Source organism: Dendrobium catenatum, unplaced genomic scaffold (assembly GCF_001605985.2).
Source record: "Dendrobium catenatum unplaced genomic scaffold, ASM160598v2 original_scaffold_105874, whole genome shotgun sequence".
Lineage (NCBI taxonomy): Eukaryota > Viridiplantae > Streptophyta > Magnoliopsida > Asparagales > Orchidaceae > Dendrobium > Dendrobium catenatum.
In genome coordinates this window covers 99,693-116,692 of record NW_021424310.1, presented here as the reverse complement: position 1 = coordinate 116,692, position 17,000 = coordinate 99,693, and the positions used below count along the sequence as shown (strand labels likewise).

General features: G+C 37.4%; 1 protein-coding gene across 1 annotated transcript in view; it reads left to right on the top strand.

The window, feature by feature from the left end:
- The window catches only part of LOC110100159 (peptide chain release factor APG3, chloroplastic), a 70,364-nt gene that overhangs the window by 17,636 nt on the left and 35,728 nt on the right, over positions 1 to 17,000 (top strand). The window contains exons 6-9 of the mRNA XM_028692027.1: positions 7,900 to 7,957; positions 8,891 to 8,913; positions 10,450 to 10,515; positions 10,591 to 10,755. Coding sequence (XP_028547860.1) covers positions 7,900 to 7,957; positions 8,891 to 8,913; positions 10,450 to 10,515; positions 10,591 to 10,755 — 312 coding nt within the window. The remainder of the gene's footprint in view (positions 1 to 7,899; positions 7,958 to 8,890; positions 8,914 to 10,449; positions 10,516 to 10,590; positions 10,756 to 17,000) is intronic.

Below are 17,000 nucleotides of genomic sequence, written 5' to 3'. Positions count from 1 at the left end.
GTGGGAGACACCTACGGAGAAGAGGGGGGTGGGGTGGGGGCGGAGTGTGCCCTGGGGCCATAACTTCAAGCGCTTTACAGAAGCAGGGGTGTGGAACAAGAGAGCAAATGATTTGTGCTTTTGATGTGATCAGAAGTATGCACCAGGCCATCGGTGCAAGGACCGCAAACTCCAAGTTCTTACAATTTGTGATGATGAGGAAATCGACAACACATAGTTGGTGGAGAAAGCAAAAGCGAAAGGAGAGCACCTACACCTTGATGTGGCGAAAGTGTCCCTTAACTCAGCGGTGAGATTTACTCCAAATCACATCATAAAGGTGAGAGGACAAATTAGGGAGCAGTTAGTCTTGGTCTTGGTGGCTAGCGGGGCTACTCATAAACTCCATGAAATTGAGTTGTGGATTTGTTGGAATTGAAGTTGGTGGATACGGGGAGCTTTGGAGTCATGATGGGGACAAGGAAGGTGGAGAAGAGTAGGGGGATTTGTAAGGGGTTGGTGTTGACACTCTAGGGTCTACAGATAATGGAGGATTTTCTTCCTTTAGATTTGGAGAGCATTGATTTGATCCTAGGGATGAAGTGGTTGCAGACGATTGGGGAGATGAAGGTGGACTGAAAATCTTTGACTATGGAGATTTTGGTGGAGGGGAAGAGGTGGTGCTGCGAGGAGATACTAGCCTATGTAGAATCATGGTTTCACTCAAAACCATGGTCAAGGCGATGTAGGGGGCAGGACTGAGCTACTTGGTGGAGCTGTAGAGCCTGGTGAAGGTCCGGGATTCAAAGTTGGTTGAGGTCCCGAAGTATGTACAACAGTTTTTGCAACAGTTTTATCAGATTTTCAGTAGCTTAGAGGATTACCACCTCCTAGGGAGCAGGAGCATGCCATTACGTTGAAGGAGGGTGTTTCTTTTATCAGTGTTTGATCATATTGATACCCACAGATTTAGAAGGATGAAATAGAGACGCTCATCAGAGAGATGCTTGAGGAAGGGATTATCAGGCCCTGTGTGAGCTCCTTTTATAGCCCAATTTTACTTGTGAAAAAGAAGGATGATAGGTGGAGGTTTTGTGTGGATTATAGTTCCCCTTAAACAAGGAAATCGTGTTGGATAACTATCCTATCCCATGATAAATGAGCTGTTTAGGGCGATCATATTCTTGAAGATTGACTTGAAGTCAGGGTACTACCATATAAGAATAAAGTCGGGGGATGTGCACAAGATAGCTTCTAGGACCCATGAGGGTCACTACGAGTTTTTGGTCATGTCTTTCGGCATTACCAATGCTCCAGCCACTTTTTAGTCTCTCATGAACTAGGTTTTTCAATCCTACCTCAGAAGTTCATTTTGGTATTCTTTGATGACATCTTGATCTATAGTCATACAGAGGCAAAGCATGTAGGCTATCTGAGGACTATAATGAAAAATTTGAGGGAGCATCAGCTATATGCCAACTTGAAGAAATGTTCATTTGCACAGCCACAGGGGGAGTACCTAAGACATGTGATGAGCAGAACAGGGGTACAACTGTAACACCCCACAATAGAACTACACTTTACTGCAGAGTGCAACAATAATAATCATAACATTTCCATCATTTACCTCTGAACTCTGTTGAATTCATTTCAGATCTAAATAAAAGATCATATAACATCATTTGGAATAATAAAGAAAACATCTAATAATTCCCCAAATTTCATCACATCAAAGACTTTGTACAGAGCCACTAAAGAAATCTAAAACAATTCAAAGTAAATCAACATTAAAACTTCTTTACTAACCTTAAGAGTAGATTACAACTTTTAAATAAACATTAAAAAAAAACTTAAATACTTGCATATCAAACTTCGTCCACTTTTCTTTTCCCTTTTCCTGTAAAAACAGTCAGTAAAAGATAACTGGTAAGCTATGAGGCCCAGTAAGTTATGCAACTGAAAATAGTATTAAACTTGCATGTTATTTTAGAACAATAAACATGAATGAATTTAAACTACTAGAGATACTACAAATATTTCATTTGATATTTCCTTTAACTGTTATCTTATATCTATACTGAACATCATTTTTTGTCATCAAAAGATTTGGCTATTCTTTCATAAACAAATTCAATGGAGCCCAATAAAACCTGGCATTATCGCCATTGAATTCCATAGAGGTTCCTTTTGACTCTTTAGGGGTCCCTTTTGCCCCACCTGCTATGCAGGTATAATTTCTTTTGGGGTTCCTTTTGCCCCACTTACAAGATAGTTATATATTTGGGAACCCTTTTGTCCCAACTATCCTTGTAAATCATGCATCATATATATATATAGCTATGGGTGGTAGTTGATAGACTCACCAAGTCAGCCCATTTTCTACCTATCCGTCAGACTGATTCAGTGGAGAAATTGGCCAAATTATTCTTGAAGGAAATTATCAGATTACATGGAATTCCTAAAGCTATTGTATGAAGTTTTATATAACAGAAAATGCATAACTCCCTTGAGTTGGTTTGAAGTTGGTGAAAGACAATTGTTGGGTTCACAGTTAGTGGATCAAGCTACTGAAAAAGTAAGACTGATCAGAGACAGATTAAAAGCAGCTCAAGACCGCCAACAAAAATATTATGATCCCAAGCATAAGATGATAGAGTTAGATGTGGGAGATTTTGTATTCTTGAAGGTGAGGCCAATGAAAGGTATTTCTAGATTTGGCCAAAGTGGAAAACTCAGTCCTAAATTTATTGGTCCATTTGAAATTATTGAAAAAGTGGGACAAGTAGCTTACAAATTGGCTCTACCTTCAGATATGTCCGAGATACATAATGTTTTTCGTGTATCAATGCTCAGAAAGTGGGTTACTGATGAGGATCAAAGGGTTCTTAAGAAAGATATTAAACTTCAGAAAGATTTGACATATGTTGAATAACTTGAAATGATATTGGATAGAGATGTTCATAAACTGAGAACCAGAATGATTCCTTTCGTAAAGGTGAAATGGATAGATGCTTGTTTATAGTGAAAGAATGTGAGAGAGAGCAGCTCTTATCCTCTTATTCACTGATCTTTATCCGATCAGTTTCCCGCAAGCCAAGCAAAAAGAAAGTCGGTTCATGGTTCAGTGAAGAGAAAGGAAATTCAGAAGAGGCTTTTGGATGTAAGCAGTTAGAAGTGGGACCCACTTCCCATTGGATTTATCTGAATTCATGTGGAGAACCTTTGGAATATTTTTGGGAAGGAATTCAGTGCAGTGAAGTTATTTCACAAGCAATTATGAAAATCCCTATTCCACCATCGGCTGTGTGGAGAAACTGAAGGCATTTCAGTGGAAGACATTTCCCGGGACTGTAGCATTAGGCGGAGAACTGCTTGGCGGAGAGAGATGCCATCTGCGAACAGTAACAATTCGCAAGTCATGGGATAGATAGAATTTCGCCTATCAAGAGTGTGAGTATAACCAATTCTCCTGCCAGCAAAGAGCATATAAACGATAGTAGAGTACAGGTAACATGAAATTTCTGCATTAGTCATTTAGAATTCAGCAAAAGTATTTAAAGAGATTTGATCTTTTGAAAGAATCTTCATTGAGGGCATAAATTGTAAGTAATGTTTCATCATGTGATATAATTTTCTGGTGTAGAAGAAGAAAACCAGTAGCATAATTAAAATGAAGTAATAGAGATTTTGAGTGGTATTCTGGGAAGTTAGAATTGAAGAAGACTAAATCATAGAAGATAGAAAAAGGTAAGAATCCTATATTTTCCTTATCTTTTATACTAATTCTATCTAGTAAGGTTCTTATGCAAATTATAATTTAGGGTGATATCGCTTATATAGTCTTATGCAAAGAGGAGGCTTTGAAGTGACTTATAATAGAAGAAGAATAAAAAGTGAAGGTTTGGAAGAAGCAAACCGTCTAGAAGGTAAGTAATGCAAATTAAAGTTTTAAATGTAATTCTTGTTAATTTTACATTGTATATTGGTATTTGAATGAATGCAAGAAAACTATGCATTACAAGTAATTCTCTAGCTAAAGGATGTTCCTAACCTGGTTTCCATATATGAAAGATCTCTTATATATTTGCATCATGAGAGTTTCAAATAAGAGTTCTTATGTTTCATTAAAGATTTTGCTAGTTGGAAATATTTTGGAAAAAATTTCCATTCTTAACATATGATAGACTATTTCATTATACAAATGAGTAGCATATAAAGATCTTTATGAAAGCAACATTGCAAGCTTGAGTTATGTCATAAAGTATATATATATATATATGATGTATGATTTACAAGGATAGTTGGGACAAAAGGGTTCCCAAATATATAACTACCTTGTAAGTGGGGCAAAAGGGACCCCAAAAGAAATTATACCTGCATAGCAGGTGGGGCAAAAGGGACCCCTAAAGAGGCAAAAGGGATTTCTATGGAATTCAATGGCGATAATGCCAGGTTTTACTGGGCTCCATTGAATTTGTTTATGAAAGAATAGCCAAATCTTTTGATGACAAAAATTGATATTCAGTGTAGATATAAGATAACAATTAAAGGTAATGTTAAATGAAATATTTGTAGTATCTTTAGTAGTTTAAATTCATTCATGTTTATTGTTCTAAAATTTTAACATGCAAGTTTAATACTATTTTCAGTTGCATAACTTACTGGGCCTCATAGCTTACTAGTTATCTTTTACTGGCTGTTTTTACAGGAAAAACATAAGGAAAAGTGGAAGAAGTTTGATATGCAAGTATTTAAGTTTTTTTTATGTTTATTTAAAAGTTGTAATCTACTATTAAGGTTAGTAAATAAGTTTTAATGTTAATTTACTTTGAATTGTTTTATATTTCTTTAGTGGCTCTGTACAAAGTCTTTGATGTGATGAAATTTGGGAAATTATTAGATGCTTCGTTTATTATTCCAAATGATATTATATGATTTTTTATTTAGATATGAAATGAATTCAACAGAGTTCAGAGGTAAATGATGGAAATGTTATGATTATTATTGTTGCACTATGCAGTAAAGTGTAGTTCTATTGTGGGGTGTTACAACAACATATTAGTTCAAGATTAAGGCTATATTGGATTGGCCTTTACCTAAGAACCGAAGGAGTTAAGAGGGTTCTTATGTCTCATCGGGTACTACTGGAAGTTTGTGCGAGGGTATGGCACGATAGCATGGCCAAGGACTAAGTAGTTGAAGAAGGACAATTTCAATTAGGGGGAAGTAGCAACACATGCCTTCGAGTAGTTGAAGAAAGCCATGATGAGCGTGCCCGTATCAACACTTCATGACTTCAGTAAATCATTTGTGGTGGAGACAAATGCACTAGGATATAGACTAGGGGCAGTACTCACGCAGGATTATCAACCCATTGCTTATTTCAGTCAAGTGCTCACGACCTGGGCGAGGCTCAAGTCCGTATACGAGTGAGAGTTGATGGGAGTTGATGGCGATTGTCTTAGCCATCCAAAAGTGGCGACCCTATTTGTTGGGGCAAAACTTTATCGTCAGGACATACCATAGGAGTATGAAGTTTCTGCTGGAGCAAAGGATGGTAATTGAGGAGCATCAAAGGTAGTTGTCCAAGTAACTTGGATATGATTTTGAGATCTACTATCGCCCAAGATTGGAGAACAAGGCTGCGGATACACTATCGAGGAAGTTGGACGAGCCACAACTGACAACTCTATCAGTACCTATGGTCTTAGACTGGGAAGCCTTGAGACGGGGGAGCAAATAAGATGAGGGTCTGAGAAAGATTAGAGCCTAGTATTTGTAGGACCTAGACAATTATCCCAGTTTCACGTTGTGGGGGCCCCAACTGCTACATCAGGGGCTATTCGTCTTACCAAGGACATCAGAGTACATTCCCAAGTTGTTGCAGGAGTTCAGAAAACTTATAGTCGGTTGTCCGCGGAGTTATACTAGGTAGGGATGTGCCTTGATGCAGAGGACTAGGTGTCGAGATGTGATGGTGTCAGCGACACAAGTACTTAGCCATGATGACAGGAGGATTACTACAACCTCCAGCTTTACTGGAGAGGGTGTGGAAGGAGGTGCCGATGAACTTCATCGAGGGGTTACCACATTCAGAGGAATTTTTTGTGATACATGTAGTAGTGGATCATTTGAGCAAGTATGCACACTTCATCCCTCTGAAGCACCCTTATCGCAATCTCTGTGGCTACTGCTTTCATATGAGAGGGTGCGCTTACATGGATATCTAGAATCTATTGTGTCAGATAGAATTATAGAAACAAGGTGTACCTTAGTCATTTCTATGAGTTGTTCCGTTTACAGGGGACAGTCCTAAAGAGGAGCACAACATACCATCCCCAAACAGATGGTCAGACGAAGGTGGTCAACAGAAGTGTGGAGACCTATTTGTGATGCTTTGTATTAGATATGTCGAAGAGTTGGGCAAAGTGAACTGTTTGGGCTGAGTATTGGTACAACACTTTGTATCATTAAGCAACACAGACCACCCCTTTCAGAATTCTCTATGAGAGAGATCTACCTCATTTGATACATTATAGCATAACACTACACCAGTATCAAGTTTAGATCAATGCTTAAAGGAGAGGGACAAGATATTAGCAGAGTACAAGGGACATTTGTTAAGGACCCAACATATCATGAAGAGGAAGACTGATGAGCACATGAGAGAAGTACACTTTAAGCCCAGAGATATGGTTTACTTGACGCTGAGACCATACTGGCAGAATATACTAGCCAAGAGGAGTGAGAAATTGTCTCTATGATACTTTGGGTCTTATGAAGTTTTGGAGTGCATTGGAGCAGTGGCCTATCGACTAGGATTACCACCTTCATCGGCATTGCACCCAATATTTCATGTCTCACAACTAAGGCGTGTGATAGGAGATCACACACTGACTTTAGTACCCCCACCTTCGTCCTACCTAGATCAGCTCAGGCCGAACCAGCCACGTGGCTGGGCAGAACCAAGGGCAGCAGAAGGGAGAAGTTTGGCCCCCCTTTAGGGCCAAGGGTAGCTATTATTCATTATGTAAGAGGGAGGAATAAAGGCAGAGCTGTTTAAGAAGATTTTAATATAGGAAAAGAAGGCTGATTTTAATTCAGATTTGGGAGGGAAGTAATTGAGATAGGGTCATAAACTGTAATGGACACTCATAATGGTGCACACATTAGTCTGTTGTGTTTCTGTTGATTGAAGCTAGCAAGAAGGGTTCATTCTTTGTTCCAGCACATCGCAGATGGCAGATTTAGCAGGCATGAGCTTTTTTTTTTTTAAGTTTTTCTATGCAGTAGTAATTCTTCCCCTTTGTGTTTAATATTAATTTATTCTTTTCTTGTTGCTTATGTCCTTTTTTTTCATTATAGTACTATAACCATTTTTCTTTCTTCTGTTATTACGGAAGGATTGGATTCTTTTGCTTCATTACTTCGGTTTTTTAGCACTTTCCTTTTTCTCGTCTTACCATCTTCTTCTATAGTTTTATTATTTTTATCTTATGTGTTATCACTCTCGCTCTTGCATCAATCTGTATGCCTTTACTCTGCATTATTTTTTCATTTATTTCAGTGCAAGTCACTAATAAATGTTGAAGATGCTTTAGGCTCAACGTTTCTGAAGCTCATTTCTTACATTTGCTTCCCAACTAGTTGATCTTAAAGGAAGATGGTCAAAATTAAATGTCAATAAGGGTATGGACATTGATTTTACACCTTAGCTGCAGAAGTAACACATGTTTATTTGCCTGGTTAACAGAGATAGTTTAACGATGAGTAACTTTTGATAATTTTGTTATGGTGGTGGTTAAGATTGCAGGAATATTTAACCGGTGGTTTCACTTTGTTCTTCTTCACTTGTTCTGAACATTGAAAGCAATAAAACATCTAGTCACAGTTTTTAATCCCATAGTAAATGTTTTTCAGGTATTAGTACTTCCTAGCGATCCCCTTGATTCACGCAATATTTTGCTGGAAGGTACTTGCAATCTATCACTCATGATATAGTCAACTATTTTTTTACTTATTTCTTAGTTATAATTTGGAAGATATATTATTATATGTGTGGAGTGCAGACGTAAAACTACATCCGGACTTCAATCAAATGACGACGCGTGGCTAATACACATTATGTATTAGCTGCGTATGGGTGTATATTAGATGTGTATTGACTAGTACACACTGTGTCCGGAACGTCAAGATCATATCGAGAAGGTTGTAGTATTTTATTAAGAAACTCTAATCGTGAGGCCCCTTGCATTGATAGTATAAGTATTCATAATTAATATGCGTTGAATTGTTTAACTATAGTGATAAAAATAAGAAAAATATGATAAAAAATTAATCTGTTGTCATGTTTTAAAATAAATATTATTATATCTTAGAACTTTAATTGTTTTTTGTTTTAACAAGTATCCATCAATTCTCCGTAATTGGCAGCACATAGGCACTACTCTTATCTATACTATGACATCACTCTTTAAATGGGAATAAAACAAGTGCCTATTGTTGATTTTTTTTTTATGACTATCAAAGTGACAATAAGACTGTCTTGGGTCTTGATCTTAGGTGCATGTTAAAGTTTTAAGTATTTAATTTGAATATTGTATTCTAGTAACATTTACTTTCAAACAAGTGATTATGCTCATAATTTATTTAATATTTTGTCATTTTTATGAGTTATTTATAATTTTTTAGTATTTTATTTCTTCATTTTGAGGCTTACACTTCGATCCTCCTCCAGGCTTACGCCTGACCTCGTTTAGATAAAATACATTGATTCCCAATGTCGCTTTTTTAAACCTTGGGCCTACCCCTTGAGATTTTCTTAAAAGAGATATAGTTTTATGAAATATGTAGCAGGATTATTAGGATCAAGGAGCTGAGGCTATTTCCTATATGGGTGTTTTGGAGGCAGGGTTCAAAGCCATAGCTATTGACGTAAAGAATTAGATCAACCATTACAACAGAGGGTGCAATTTTCCTTAACAAAATTGCAAGATAGTAGAGGAAAGACTAGAAGAAATCAGGAGACAATGGCCTTATTGAACTCATTATGAGAATAAAAATCATATAGGAAAAGATTGCTAGAGACTTCACCCAAAAAAGAGGCCAAACAAAGACATGTCGAAATTAGTGAAGGCACTTACCACATTATTAGAAGAAGTGGAGTTGAAAGTTTTTGAGAAAAAATAACTTATGACATAGATGACCCATAATATAAGATAAGAAAGAGGGATCTTTAGGCTAAACATCTATATAAAATATAGAATGAGATTAAATCACAAAATAATCTCCCAATTATACAAAATTTTATTCAATGATCTGTCATATGACAATTGATCTCAATTTAGTCCCTTGCTCATATAAAATTAATCTCAATTTAATCTGTGAGGGAGCAACTAGGACCAGCTTTGTATAGTTTTCAAGTGTTTAAAATACTCCTCTTTTATAAAATTACAACTCTCTTCATTCAAAGTGATGTAAGCCCTAAAATTATTTATAAAGAAGACAAAATAAAGAAAGGGGAAATAGGCAATTTTGTACAAACGTCATGGAAAACCATTGGAGCCATTAGATACATGAAAATGCATCGGTGAACTTGATCAAAGCTAATTGTCAAAGCACTACCTATTTCCTACCAAACTTGGCCTCTTTTACAAACTCATTTGCCATTTGTTTTCTTTATTATAGAGTGCAAAGATTGCGAGTATGATAGAGGTGATGCTTTATGAAGTACATGGGTTTAGAGCTATATATTACTTAACTCGGTCCTTTAGCTCATCTTATTAGATTTTAGGAATTTGAATGGTATTTTTATATATGTATCATGGAAAGATGAATTTCTCACACTTATTTATACTCGGGGACTCAGTTGTATGGCTTCTAAAAATATAAACTATTGTGAAACGATATAGTAACTTTAGGACTCCTTATGTAATTTATCTTGATTATGTCTAATATATTAGGCTTTATATAGTCTAGTGTGTAGATTATTATTTATTACTTATACTAATATTTATATTATTTTGTATATCAATAGAATTAATTATATATAATTATTATTTGTGTATTGTATGAACTCACACGTGAGTGTGCATGCGCAAGTGATGTTAAGGGCTTCATAGGGAGAGGTGATATTATGATATTTGAATTACAAAAGAGGAAGCACATAAATTTGAAGTCTAATTACAATGAATCTTATGTATCCATTCCTAACGTAAGTCATATAACACTTCCCTTTTTCAACCAAGTAGTTGTGCTGGGTTCATTATCCCTACTTCTCACTTCCCCTCATATACTAAGAATTCATTAACTGATTCATTTAACAACATAAATAGCCCCTATACAAATTTAGAGGTCAAGCTAGATGCTCAAACTTCTTGGACCTACATTCCGTGCATTTGACATGCTTTTTGTTGGACTGCAGATGACTGCAGTCTGACTTCCAAAAGATAATTTTTATTATGTCTTAAGGTGCGTATGTATCAAAAGTATGGGGAGCGCAATTCATGGAAATGCGCCACTATTTCTAGCTCAGAGGTATGTTCTATTAGCTATATTGTGGCCATCTTTAATTATAATATGAAGTAAATGCTAACTGAAAGATGCTTGCAGGCTGAGAAAGGTGGTTATAAAACATATGTGATGGAAGTTAAAGGAAACCACGTTTATAGTAAATTAAAGTATGAATCTGGTGTTCATCGAGTGCAACGTGTGCCACAGACTGAAACACAAGGCCGTGTGCATACTTCTACTGCAACTGTAGCAATCATGCCCGAGGTTGGTTTTAATTACTTGAAAGCAGTTTCATATCTTTTATAAAAGAAATAACGTGTTTTTGCACTCTTTATTTATGGGAAACACGATGCTAATAGATGATCCATATTTGGCTTCTTTTGATCGCTATTTCTAATATATAAAATTTGCTTCATTCTAGGCATCCTCCAATTCTTTTATCAGGGACATTGTCAATATGTCCATCTTGATTGGTTAACTCATCCTTAAAATCACATCTTGAATGTCCCCTAAATTCAGGAGCTCATCCCCTAGGGGCCATATCTGTATCTACACAAAATTCAAAAATATTAGAGCATTAAATTGATGGTAAAAGTGTGGGCACCGAAAATTCGTTCCCGGCCTCCCCGCCGCGCATTGCTGTTTTTTTTGTTTGCTTTATGTTTTGGCAAGGGGGTTTTAACGGAATTAAGTTCTGGGGTAAATTTTGGAAGACAGATGGGTTTGTAGATAAGACACTACCCAGAGATTTCGCTCTCATTTTGTGAGGACTTTATGATCTGAGTTCTGGTTTCCTATAAGCGCAAGCCCCTATAGTTAATTACCCCTTCCGATAACGAGAGAGAACTTTCAATTAAGGCTAGTCGTCAATTAGATATGTAGAGAATACGTGGTATCTGACATATAGTAGCAGTATGGGTTGAAGGATTAGAAGTTTGAAGGTTTGAATGTTTGGAAATTTCGAGATTTTGAAAGATTCGGGGATTTGAGATTTAAAATTGGAGATTACACCATCTTGCATTTAAAGTGGATGGTGGGGGAATGGATGATGGACCCGATCAAGATCTCATAGTTCCGTCGTCCCGGGCCATCGTGGTCCCTAGTCTACTTAGTCAGAGGAGGTAGTCGACCCAACCAGACAGAAGGATCCTTGTCGGCAGCCATGGGTTGCTTCGTCCAAGGGGACCTTGTAGACCTGTGCTGAATATTTACCTAAGGGGACAAATTTGAATCCACCTTAGCTAACAGAGGGCTTTGTGCCCTATCGATCATATCCTATTGATTCATATCTCAAGGATTTGATGCCACTAAGGAGCATATTGGCTATGGCCGTAACCGGTATTTTGTGGTGCCATTTGGCGGCAAAACCACTCGGTTCAGAGGGCCCCGGGTCATAACCGTTTATCCTGCGGTGCCATTTGGCTGCAAAACCGCCGGTTAAAGGACACGTACTACATCTTTAATGGCAGGAGATTGTTTGAGAATTGATCATAGTGATATTTTCGACTAGGCATTTGGCTATATGTGAGCTGAAGTATATTTTAATTTGTCCTTCTCGGCAAACTGTTGCGGATGGTGGATGGATTTTACTTTAAGTTATTAATGGATTTATTTCGAATTTAAATATCTTGGAATTTGGGATTTGTTGGGTTTTGGACTATGTGGAGTTTTGGATTTTGAAAGGACTTTTGGGAGGCATTTGAAAATATTTATGGACCCCTCTAGTTGAGATCTACATTCAACACGGCCCATCATCGGGGTGTTTGGGGGCATTCTCATTTGTAGCTTGAACCTTGTCGACTCTGTCTAGCTGTCGACAGAGGATCGGGTTCGTAGGCTTTGTGCCATTGTTAGTGAATTTTATTGATTTTAAGCATGAAGGTCTAATATGAATGCATTAAAATAAATACACCGGTCATCACAACAGTGTATTTTTTTGAAGGTTCGAACCCTGTCGACTCCTATTGATCCGTATAGAAGGATCGAGTTAGAACTTGAATTCACTTATCGACCCGCGCAACATCCCTAGACGTCACGTGTGTATCAATAACACGCTCGCCGGGGCGCATGCGGGTTATGATTGTATTTGCCCCATTAGTGTACATATGTGTATACAAATTATGGTGCACGTGCGGGGGTATTTTGAAATATTTTAGTCATGCAGGTAATTGTCATTTGAATGCATAACATTTCATTTAAGAGCTTATACACGCCTTCTGTCCGCTAGTACGAGTGTCGCGGATCCGGTGGCGGGGCGTAGCAGCTTCTGAATAGAGTTGTGCGTTGCTTTGCACAGGTAAACTGTCGTGCACTAGTTGTTGCTTTCTGCAGGTGGATCGTAGTGCACTAACTAATCTCCTGCCTCATGTTTGTTAATGCTTGTATTTTCTATCATCATTCACATGGACTCATTATATTCATAGGTGGCTGAGTTTTATCAAACTCATACATTAGTCCACCAATCAATTATTCTTGGTGACAATCAATTTCTCCAGGATTATTTCTTCTATTTGCTTATAATTGTGATATGTTTTTTCATATATATGTTGATCGCATACTTCTCGTTGTTACCTCTAAACAACTCTTTACATGCAATACGATCTTTTCATTGCATCAGCAATCAGATTATAACATGAATGACATCATTAACATTGTTATTGATTGGAGATTCGCACTTCGACTGGCATAGTTCTCACGAACCTGTTATAATGCCCATTGGAGGTCTTGCATTATAGCTCGTAAGTAGGTTGTCACATTCTTCATGCATTTTGCAGTGGTTTTTGGTCTTTTCAATACATCTGCTATTGCTGCATGTAGGTGGGTAGACGTATTTATTCACGGAGTGAAATTGACTACATGATACTGCATTTACTGAAGTCTTTCTGTATCTACCCATGGGTGACATATTATACATACATCTGTATTCGTAGAGAGATTGTATGTATTGCAGATCTTTTAATACTACTCACAAGCATTTGTATTTGTATTTGATGTGATTTCTTACCATCCATTTCTTCATATGTGCTGGTTGTTGTCATTTGAGGGAGTCTAGTGTATTTGTTTACACTTGAGTGACATCAGTTGTGTATGAGCTTTGGTGTTCTATCCATGAACACACTAATACACTATTGCAATCAAGTTGTTTCCCCTTGATGTTTGCAAGCATGCTGCATTTATTGTGTATAACAAATAGCAAATCATTATGCCCACTATATTTCTTGAAGGCTCATGGCATGAATAACAACATTATCATTATTTCCACTTAACATCAGCATCTGGATTGGCATAATCATTGTGGACGGATTGTATCATTCATTGGGGGATTCTTTCGTTAAATGCTATCCAACTTCTTTGAATGAACTTGTGGATCCACTGACAAGGACATTAAACCACACATTGAAGATCCCTTTAAGAAAAGTTCATGATCTACATGATAATTTGTTCATTGATAATTGCTTGCAATCATTCGAATGCTTCAATCTGATTGAATTCCACTCATATACACTGAATATTTATCATCCTTGAGTTTCATGTGGTCTTTTGATTCAAGTCAAGTTCAAATCAACTTTGATTTGAGTCATTTGATCATTTGAATTTTGAGTTCAAATGGTCCAAATCATATCCACTGAGGTCTCAATTAGTTTGAGTCCCAAAATGAGTCTTCAACATTTTCGTTTGTGTTCAAATCATTCATTCATAATTCATTTAAGTTGAGGTTCTAGTTCATTTGAATTTGAGTCCAAATTATCCATGTCATATCAAGTTCAAGTTTAAGTTCAAGTGCATTTAGTTCAAATCATTGTCCAAGCTTGAGTCCAGGTCTTATTGTCCAAATCAAATCCTTGCTTGAGTTCAAGTAGCAAGCTCAAGTCATGCGTCTCCTGTAGTCCTTGTAAAGTTCAAGTCCGAGCTCAAAATGAGTTCAATCAAGTTCAGTTCAACCTTCGTTGTCTTTCAAGTTCATTATTGATCAAGTTTGAATCAAGTTCTCATTCCTTACAACATCTCTTGATTAAATTTTGATTTAAGCTTGATTTTGTCTTAAATTATGCCCAAGTTAAGTTCATTTGATGTCCAAATAAAGTCCACTGTTTGTTCTAAGTCCTTGTCTTTTTTGAACAAAATTTCGGCAGCCTCCCGGCGTCTCCCTCGTTAAGGGGAAAAAACCAAGAGGCCGCCTACCCGCCACATCAACAAAGACATGCACAGTTGGTGTTTGTGAGACACTGCAGCGGTATTTTTTGTTTTTTCATCCACCACGCCAACAAAGGCGTGCATAGGATTTTAAAAGCATTTTTTTTTAAAAAGCAGTCTTTGACGGTACCCGTTTAAAAAGATAGTTTGTTTTCCCTCCGCTCGGGGGTACTTATGAGTGACCCCGCCTTGCTGTAGGTGCCGCACCAAAGTCCCATCCCACCATGCGCAACAAAGGCGTGCATGGGCAGTTTTGTGGTCCGCCACGAACATTGAAGTAGGGTTTTGAGTTTTGGAAATATTCGTACCTTCGTGGGGTTGATGATGACGGTGCTAGCTCGTAGACCGAGGCAAGAGGAGGGTCATTTAATTCATAATTAGTGATAAATTAACTATAATTAGTTGTATTTGATCTACAACTAGTTATATTTAATTTAAAATTAATTACAAATTAATTAGATTTAATTTATAATTAATTACATTTAATATATAATTAATTATATTTACTTTAAGATTAATTATAAATTAGTTGAATTTAATTTATAATTAATTAGAAATTAATAGTGATCTTACCTTAATCCACGTGCCAACACCGACAACCCCGCGAAGGTACTGTTGGATGACTATAACACCCCAAGAGGGGGGGTGAATTGGGGAGATAAGGCAAGAGGAATCGGGGCTTGCGGGTTTGTCGGCCTACAGGCGTCGGGCTTGTGGAGGTAGAAGCTTGGCTTCATGCAGGGAGAAAGCTTCTTCTCCCTCTCTCTCTCTCTCTCTCTCTCAGCTTACGAATAAGGGAAGGGCGATGGGATCGCGAAGGAGACTGGCTTGGTGAAGGGAAATGGAGCTTCATGGAGAAGAACCGAGGCGGGATTCATGTAGGAATCGTGGGAGATGACCTATTTGGCGCCGAATTCACGGCGGAATTCGTGGATCCGCCGAACATAAGGTATATACGTTGGATTTCTACTTTCTTCCCTTCTTACTCTTTATACAGGGGTTAACAAATGCCCCCCAATAAATGTGGTACGCGTCTAGAGCGCATCACGTTTATTGTATGCTATTTGGCCTTGTGGATCTCTAGATATTTGATCTAGATATCACACATAAGCTATCATTTAGTGGATCTCCAAAAATTCGCTTGAATGTCACACTAAGATTTTCTTCCTCCATAGATCTCTTAGATGTATCAATAGATGGTTGAGATACTGATTTCTTTTGCCCTGTGCTTTGTGCTGTGGACATTGATGGAGAATTACCTGATTTGTCTTTACTGACTTGTCATATAGTTTTTTGTACCTTCTGCCCTATGCTTCTTGCTTTGGCTGGCTTGATGAAGGAGTAGATGCCGGTGATCTAGACGCTTAGGTTTGTATTAGGTCGATGGCGAAAAGTCATTGGTGTAGAGTTTTGTGCATAACAGACTTGTTGATGACAGAATCCTCTTAGTTCAGCCTTGGGCTTTGTGTGAACATTGGGATAATTTTCTTCGGTCCTTTGCTTTATGCTTTGGCGGACTTGTTGAAGAAAAGTTTCTTCAATCATCGCTTTGTGCTTTACGGATTTGTTGAAGGATTTGCAGGTTTTGGATTCAATTGATAGCACCGAACGTAGGTAGTATATTGATCCTTAACCACTTGAGAAAACTTTAATCTGATTCACTTGAGTTTATCAGATCGGGAGAGCTAGGATTTGATAGCTCTTTGTCCTCTGGTTGGTGAGATGGGGGTTCCTCTACTACGGCCTTTCTTATGGCTTATTGAGTAGATGGAGCTGCCAGCGATCCAGTCATATTTGGGCTTGTTGCATCCGACATCTTACACTCATTCAGGCTTCAGACTTGAGCTATGAAAAATGTGCTTCCCAATGCTGACTTTACTGAAGTTGGTAAATTTGGAGTCATCCTTTGTGGTTAAATATTTGAATTCAATTAAGGGATAATTATTTAGGAAAAAATTAATTATAACTGGGAGGCAATTATTTAGAGCAAGAAATGTAATTTGAATTCAAAATCTAAGAGGGTATTTAGGGAAAAGGGATTGATTTTGGGGAGGGAATTAGGGGGAGCCTATTTAAGGCTAATTATGTTGTTATTTTGAAGGAGGTCATTTGTGTTTTTTGTAGTCTTTTTTGAGAGAGCTCTAGCTAGTGGCTAGGGATTTGAGAGAGCCAGATCTTCCTCTCCAATTGAAGATCCAATTGTATCTTATTTTTTTCTTTCATATACTTTCTATAAAAAGTTATTATCTGTTCTTCTTTAGTTCTTCCTAGTTTTACTAATTTATATATCAACTTCTTATCAAATTGGTATCAGA